This window comes from Rattus rattus, chromosome 9, assembly GCF_011064425.1.
Source record: "Rattus rattus isolate New Zealand chromosome 9, Rrattus_CSIRO_v1, whole genome shotgun sequence".
NCBI lineage: Eukaryota > Metazoa > Chordata > Mammalia > Rodentia > Muridae > Rattus > Rattus rattus.
This window is the reverse complement of record NC_046162.1, coordinates 38,371,213-38,378,769: the sequence shown is the minus strand read 5'-3', so window position 1 is coordinate 38,378,769 and position 7,557 is coordinate 38,371,213. Positions and strand designations below refer to the sequence as shown.

Sequence of the window (7,557 nt, the reverse complement as noted above, 5' to 3'; positions counted from 1 at the left end):
GTTCCTCCTCCTGGGACTCTCCAGTCAGCCCCAGCAGCAGCAGCTCCTCTTCCTGCTCTTCCTCACTATGTACCTGGCCACTGTCCTGGGAAACCTGCTCATCATTCTGGCCATCAGCACAGACTCCCGCCTGCACAACCCCATGTACTTTTTCCTCAGCAATCTGTCCTTTGTGGATGTCTGCTTCTCCTCCTCCACTGTCCCTAAAGTACTGGCCAACCATATACTTGGGAGTCAGGAAATTTCCTTCTCTGGGTGTCTCACACAGATGTATTTTCTCTCTGTGTTTGCTGATATGGACAATTTCCTGCTGGCTGTGATGGCCTATGACCGATTTGTGGCCATATGCCACCCTTTACACTACACAAAAAAGATGACCCGTCAGCTCTGTGCCCTTCTTGTTGTTGAGTCATGGCTGGCTGCCAATCTGAATGCTCTTTTACATACACTGCTCATGGCTCGATTTCTTTTTCTGGGGGACAACATCATCCCCACTTCTTCTGTGATGCTAATCTCTCCTGAAACTCTCCTGCTCAGACACATACCTCAATGAGCTGATGATTCTTACTGTTGCAGGGCTGATACTGTTAGCCCCATTTGTTTGTATCCTCGTGTCTTATATTCTTATAGCTTGTGCTGTTGTGAGAGTTTCCTCCACAGGAGGAAGATGGAAAGCCTTCTCCACCTGTGGCTCCCACCTGGCTGTGGTCTGCCTCTTCTATGGCACCATCATCGTTGTGTATTTCAACCCCGCATCCTCTCATTCAGCTGGGAGGGACATGGCATCTGCCATGATGTACACAGTGGTGACCCCCATGCTGAACCCTTTCATCTACAGTCTGAGGAATAGGGACATGAAAGGGGCTTTCAGGAAAGTGCTCACCATGAGATTTCCATCTAAGCAGTAATAGTGAATATGTCAAACATCAAACAGGGAACTATCATCTAAGAATCATCCATTTTTGTCCATTATCTGAAAGTTAGCTCTTGTCCTTTTTACGAAATGCATCTACACTCTCTATCAGATATAGAGACCTGGATACAAATCCTTTAGCTAAAATAAAGAAAAAACTCTTTAACAAATGTTGTTATTTGGATTGTTATGTCAATGTTTTGGCAGAGTGCACCATGAGCACCCCTGCACAGATTTAGAGAAGAGAAAGGAGTCTCAATGGGTCAGCACTGGATAGCAAATAATGGTAAGCTCAAAAGGTGTTGGAATGGGGAATTGACTCCTGCTCCAGATGGGATGTGGTTTCTGAGTTGGGATAATTCTGATTGGTTCTTTTCATGAAGTTTACTACAAGATTGGACTCTGAATGAACAAGCAGGCAGCATCCACAGCCTATGCCAGCTAAGGCAATGGGCGTATGCTATTTTGTTGGCATCAGCAGATCCTCTGTTTTGTGCTCGGGTTGTGCTTAAACATCTTGTGCTGTCACTGTATCAGACACCCATCTGCTTTCTCACATTTTTTTGCAATGCTCTGTGTCCCTAGGCACAGAGCCAGCACCCAACTGGTAAAACCACAGTTGCTTGTTCTTTTTTCACCACAGAGACCTCAGTCTGTGCTCATCTCACGAAGATCAGACTGGTGGGTTGAGAAGGGACGGTTTGGAGCCCAGGAAACCCTACTTCTGCAGCTCATTTGGACTTACTTATGTTATTCTTTGTTATCTGGGCATTATATAGCATTTAACATTAAGTTGAAAATACATCAATTTAGTAAAAATGATCTGTGCCTTCTACAGTTCTAGTGTGCAGACCTGTCAGTCCATCTGCCCTCTTATCCTCACTCTGTCAGTGTTTCCTTGTGTTCTCCTGTAGGTACTATTTTTTTTTGTTGTCATTGTTTTATTTAAGACAGAGTCTTGCTATGCAGACCTGGATGTCCTGTAAATTTCACTTATACATTGGATTTTAATTTTCATTTCATAGTAAAACTTTTATTTATTTATTTTTGGGTTCAGCAATGCTCTAACAATTTTTCTACCACAACGTATATGTCCAGCAGTATCTTATGAACACTACAAAAATAACAATGTGCTTACATTCTATTGTCTTTAAGTGAAAGATTGCAATGAGTATGTTAAGATAAAACATGTTTCCCAGTACCCTCATATGATCAAATGTTTTATGTATTGTTGACAAAAAATTATTCCCAAGAACCCATATACATTTGTAACTAAGCAATGTGTTACAGATCAGCAAAGTTTAAGCACGCAAGGTATTTTTCTCAGCCAGTTTCTTTTTCGAGCAGGCCGCAGTTTGTAGCTAAAAAGTAATCTTACAAAAAATCTATAAGAGCATCACAAATCTACACTTCTACATAAACATCAGTCATTTCTACTTTAAAGCCTCAAAGTACACCCTGTTGGTCTTCTTGCGAAGTCTTTATCCCCTCCAGGACCCTTAATCTTTTCCCCAGCTCATTCACAAGACTCCCAGAGCTCTGTCTGATGTTGGCTGTGAGTCTTTGCATCTGCTTCTGTCAGTTGCTGTGAATTCAGACCCTCAGATGACAGTTAACACTAGGCTCCTATCTACAACCATAACAGTATCATGAATGGTCATGAATTGGTACTTGTTTATGGCATGGATGTCAAGTTGGGCCAGTCATTAGTTGGCCATTCTCTTAGTCTGCTCCATCTCTTTCCCTGCACATCTTGTAGTAAGGACACATTTTAGGTCCAGGGTTCTTTGAGTGATGCTGTCCTTATCCTTCTACTTGAGTTCTGCCTGGCCAGAGGAGGTACCCACTTAAGGCTCCATATCTCTCCACAACTAGGGTTCCATATAGTGTCACCTGTAAACACTCCCTTGACCCTCCCTCATCCCAAGTCTCTGGCATATCCCAGAGATGTGGCCCCAACCACCTATCTACCCATTGCTGATTTCCATTCTCTTTCTCCCATGATCTCCCTACACCTCACCTCTCACTCAGCTCCCTTCCCATCCTCTCTCCCATCCAGTTTCCTCCCTCTGTCCACCTTCGATGTCCATTTTATTTCTTCTGGGTAATATTTAAGCATCCTCCCCTGGGCTTTCTTCGTTGTTTGGCTTCTTTGAGTCTTTGAATTGTAGCATGGTTATCCTGTACTTTAGGGCTGGTATCTACTTATAAATGAGTACATAGCATGTATATCCTTTGGGGTATGTATAGATTACCCCACTAAGGATGATCTTTTCTATTTCCATCCATTTTTCTGTGATTTTCATGATGTCATTGTTTCTTTATTACAATTCAATTGTGTAAATAGACTACATTTTCATCATCCATTATTCACTCGATAGACATCTGGGACATTTCCAGTTTCTGGTTATTATGAATAAAGCTTCTATGAACATAATTGTGCAAGTGTCCATGTATTATAGTGGAGGTACATTTGCATATATGCCCAGGAGTAGTGTATCTGAGTCTTGTGGTAGAACTATTTACAGTTTTCTTGGAATACTGCCAAATTGATTTCCAGAGGGGTTATACAAGTTTGCACTCCTACCAGCCAAGGAAGAGTGCTCCCCTTGCCCCACATCCTCCCAATCATGTGCTATCTCTCAATATTTTAATCTTTTGACTAAAATCATTGAATTTCCCTAAGTCTATTTCAGCCATTTCAGATTTCTTTGATGAATTCTGTTTAGCTCAGTATACAATTTTGTAATTGGGTTCTTTGCTTTCTTGGTGTATTGACTTTTTTGAGTTACTTACATATTTTGAATATTAGCTCTGTCAGATGTAGGTGGGTAAAAATTTTATTTCCCATTGTGTATACTTCTATTTTGTGCTATAGATGGTGTCTTTTGCCTTACAGGGCCTTTCAGTTTCATGTCAGATTTATTAATTGTTGATCTTAGTGCATAAGCTATGGGTGCTGTCTTCAAGAAGTTGTATCATGTAGCAAAATGTTACAGGAAATTTCTCTTTTCCTATCTTTTAGATTTAGTGAATCTGGTTTTATATTGAGGTCTTTGACTCACTTGGAGTTGAGTATTTTTCAGGATGATAAATATGGATCTGTTTACATTTCCCCTTTTTATAGTATACTTTCTTTATTTACATTTCCAAAAACAAAAGTCTAGGGCTATATTGTTAAAATTCTACCAGACTTGCAAAGAAGTAACACCAATACCCTTCAAATTCTTCCACAAAATGTCAAAAATGAACATTTTGCAATTCATTTTATTTTTTATTTTCTGTTTTTGGATATTTTCTTTATTTAAATTTCAAATGTTATACCTTTTCCCAGTTTCCCCTCTAAAAACCACCTATCCCATCCTCTCCCCCCACCTGCCTCGATGACGATAATACCCACCACCCAATCCCTCCCACCTTCCTGCCCTGGCATTACACTACATTGGGGCATCAAGCCTTTATAAGACCAAGGGTCTCTCCTCCCATTGATGACCAACAAGGCCATCCTCTGCTACATACGCTGCTGGAACTATGGGTTGATCCATGCGTACCCTTTGGTTGGTAGTTTAGTCCCTGGGTACTCTGGTGTGTCTGGTTAGTTGATATTGTTTTTCTACTTATGGGGTTGTAAACCTCCTCAATAATCTCATTCCTTTCTCTAACTCCTCCATTGGGGACCCTGATCTCAGTCCAATGTTTGGCTGCAAGCATCCGGCTCTGTATCTGTCAGGCTCAAACAGAGCCTCTCAGGAGATAGCTATATCAGGCTCCTGTCTGCATGCACCTCTTAGCATACAGAATAGTGACTGTGTGGTGACTGCATGTGGGATGGATCCCCATATGTGACAGTTTCTGGATGGCCTTTCCTTCAGTCTCTGCTTCACACTTTGTCTCCATATTTCCTCCTGTGAGTATTTTGTTTCTTCTTTTCTTTTTTCCATTTTTAGACACTATTATCCCTTTTTCTTTTTTCCCCTCCATCTATTAAATTGGGTATTTCTTATTTACATTTCAATTGTTATTCCTTTTCCCTGTTTCCACGTCAACATCCTCCTAACCCTTCCCCCCCTTCTATATGGGTGTTCCCCTCCCCATCCTTCCCCCATTACCACCCTCCCCTCAACAATCATGTTCACTGGGGGTCCAGTCTTGGCAGGACCAAGGACTTCCCTTTCCACTGGTGTTCTTAATAGGCTATTCATGGAGATGGCATTCTTGTGAAGTCACAGACTGCAAAATGGCAACACCAGTCACGGTGGTGAGAGTCGCCAGGGGAATGAGGAGGGGCAAGGGTAACGGCTGGAGTCCAGTCTTCTCCGGCAAGCAGTAGTGCACAGAGGGTCGGAGCACAGGCCGAGGTGGGACAGGACACACATGGTGGTAACAATGACTGCAGCAACGCCAGAATCTCTGATTGCAAAAGGTGAGGGGGAATCTTCCATCTTCCTCCAAGGGCACAAGGATGACTCCAGGGACCCGAACCACAAGAGCTGAATCTTCATGCTCCCAGGATCAGCAAGTCTCACCAACAACCTCTGGCAGCTGGCATACTCCTGCAGCATACTGTAGGAAAAACACAAACATGCCCTCTTCCCCATATAAAATACCTGAACAGGATCATGCTAATACGTGGATCTTTCTATTTCACCTAGGCAAAAGTATGTCTAGTTGTAGGGTGCCATAAACACCCACAGTGTTTCTTGGCATCCAAATTTTAAATTTGAAATAAAAAGAGCATTATTTAAATAATTGTATAGCATACAGGGATATAACTCCCCCTTTTTATTTATTAAGATATTGTTAAGATATTATTTATTAAAATAAGTCCTCGATGATTATCACTATTACGTGATATAGGAAGAAATTGAGGACACTGAGCACTTGTATCTATAATTTGAATTGTATACCAAATTATTGTCTCCAACATTATTGTTTTGGTGATATAAAGAATGAGATTGTTTGACTCATTGTTCCTATGTAAGGCCTATAATCTGCCTGGTATCATTGCCCTCCCTTACTAAGGGGTCCAGGCAATCCACTGTGAGTTCTTAAATGGCCTATAAAGGAACAGTACTTAGTGCTCTTAATCACTAAGCCACCTCTCCAGCCCCTCACAGGCTTTATTTACCTAAACATAAGCATTAATTAGAAATGTCAAATCTTGTAAATATTGTCCAAATTCAGCCTTAGAAATCCCTGAGCTGGCAGGGCGAGGCTGGGAGTTGAGAGTAAGCAAATGGAGTCTTCCTTTTTTAGTGAGGGTATGCTATCAACTCCATTACCATTTTCAAAGAGCTGGGTATGAGTGTATGGTTTTCTTTAGTTGTCTGAGCCGGAGCTTTGAAAGGGCAGCAAGTTGTCAGACATTCACACTGAAATCATCACTCACTGATTTCATGTAGAAAACTTGCCTCCCATAAAGCATTAAGTAATTGTAGTAGTATATAAAAAAAAGGAAAAATTTGTCATCAATTGTAAACCGTAGGCCACACATTGGCTATCAGTATATGAATTGAAAGCTTGATTCTTTAACATTTAAAAAACAGAAGCTACAGCACATAATTCAATAATCTGTGCTGAAGCAGAGGGAAACTCAAGAGAATAAACATGTGATCCAATCATGTATGTATCCTTCTCATTAGATGACCGACCTATAAATACAGTAAGCACATTTTCTATGGGTTGCATGCGCAAATTTACAGGAAATACAAAAAGCATGCAAAGAGTAAAATTATCAATTTTGCCTGAAAAATTTGTATACGTGATAGGCCAAATATCAGTATTTTGTAATAACCAATTTAATTGCTGTTTGGAATAAGGTATGTTTCACCAGGTTTCTTTTTAAAATACTTCCATGACTCTAGCCTACAATTCTGTATTAACACAACAAAAGCTTTATCTCCAATGAGGATATCAAACAAAGGCTTAAGTCCTCTGGTAAGGTAGATACTTAGCCAATTAACATATCCTTAGAAGCTTAAAATTAGTTTCAAATATTAAAAAGGAATATTGAATCTTTTCTGGAGCAACAGCTACTCCCCAAATATTAAAGCTCATTGTGGGAGTAAAGGTTTGTAGTAAAATTTCCATAAAGACTGAAAGATTCAAAGTTCTAACTTCTTACATTGAAGAAGCAACAAAATTACATAATACAAGGCTATTAGCCATTCTTTTGTAAAATTTTTTAAGGATAGCACTTCATGGGCTCTCTAAAATTATAAGCAACCTCACTAAATGAAAACTCCTCACAATCGTCAGGACATTGAGAGATAGAGTTTTAAATTAGCTCAAAACTCAGCAACAGGATCTGACTCAGGAAGACAGATTGTTAAAAATGCAGGAGAACTGGTACAGACTCATTTACACTTCGCTTATCACCGGATGTGAGTAAATGAGTAATGGGTTTTGTTCTGCCCCTGTGATGTTTGTTCAAGTCCCCATTGTGCCCTCCAGCCATTGTGTCCTCCAGAGAGTATTCCAGGAAACCGGCTGCCAAGCCTAACTAGATGTGTTTCAGATGCAGATGCCTCATCAACTCTGACAAACATTTACCCTAAAGGACAATCAAGATCTGTTCCCAGGAGAATGCTTGACCTTTCCCCTCATTTAAACCCTAGAGTCTTAAGAACAATCCTGTGACTTTG

General features: G+C 40.6%; 1 protein-coding gene across 1 annotated transcript; it reads left to right on the top strand.

Moving 5' to 3' along the window:
- Window positions 1-7: 7 nt before the first annotated feature.
- LOC116910274 (olfactory receptor 1361-like) lies at window positions 8-2,566 on the top strand (the record flags this gene model as incomplete). The annotated part of the gene is given in 4 exon segments (XM_032914152.1): window positions 8-485; window positions 488-511; window positions 514-875; window positions 2,429-2,566. Coding segments are annotated over 4 exon segments (1,002 nt in total), but the record flags the coding sequence as incomplete, so codon positions are not given.
- Between the last annotated feature and the right edge of the window lie 4,991 nt (window positions 2,567-7,557).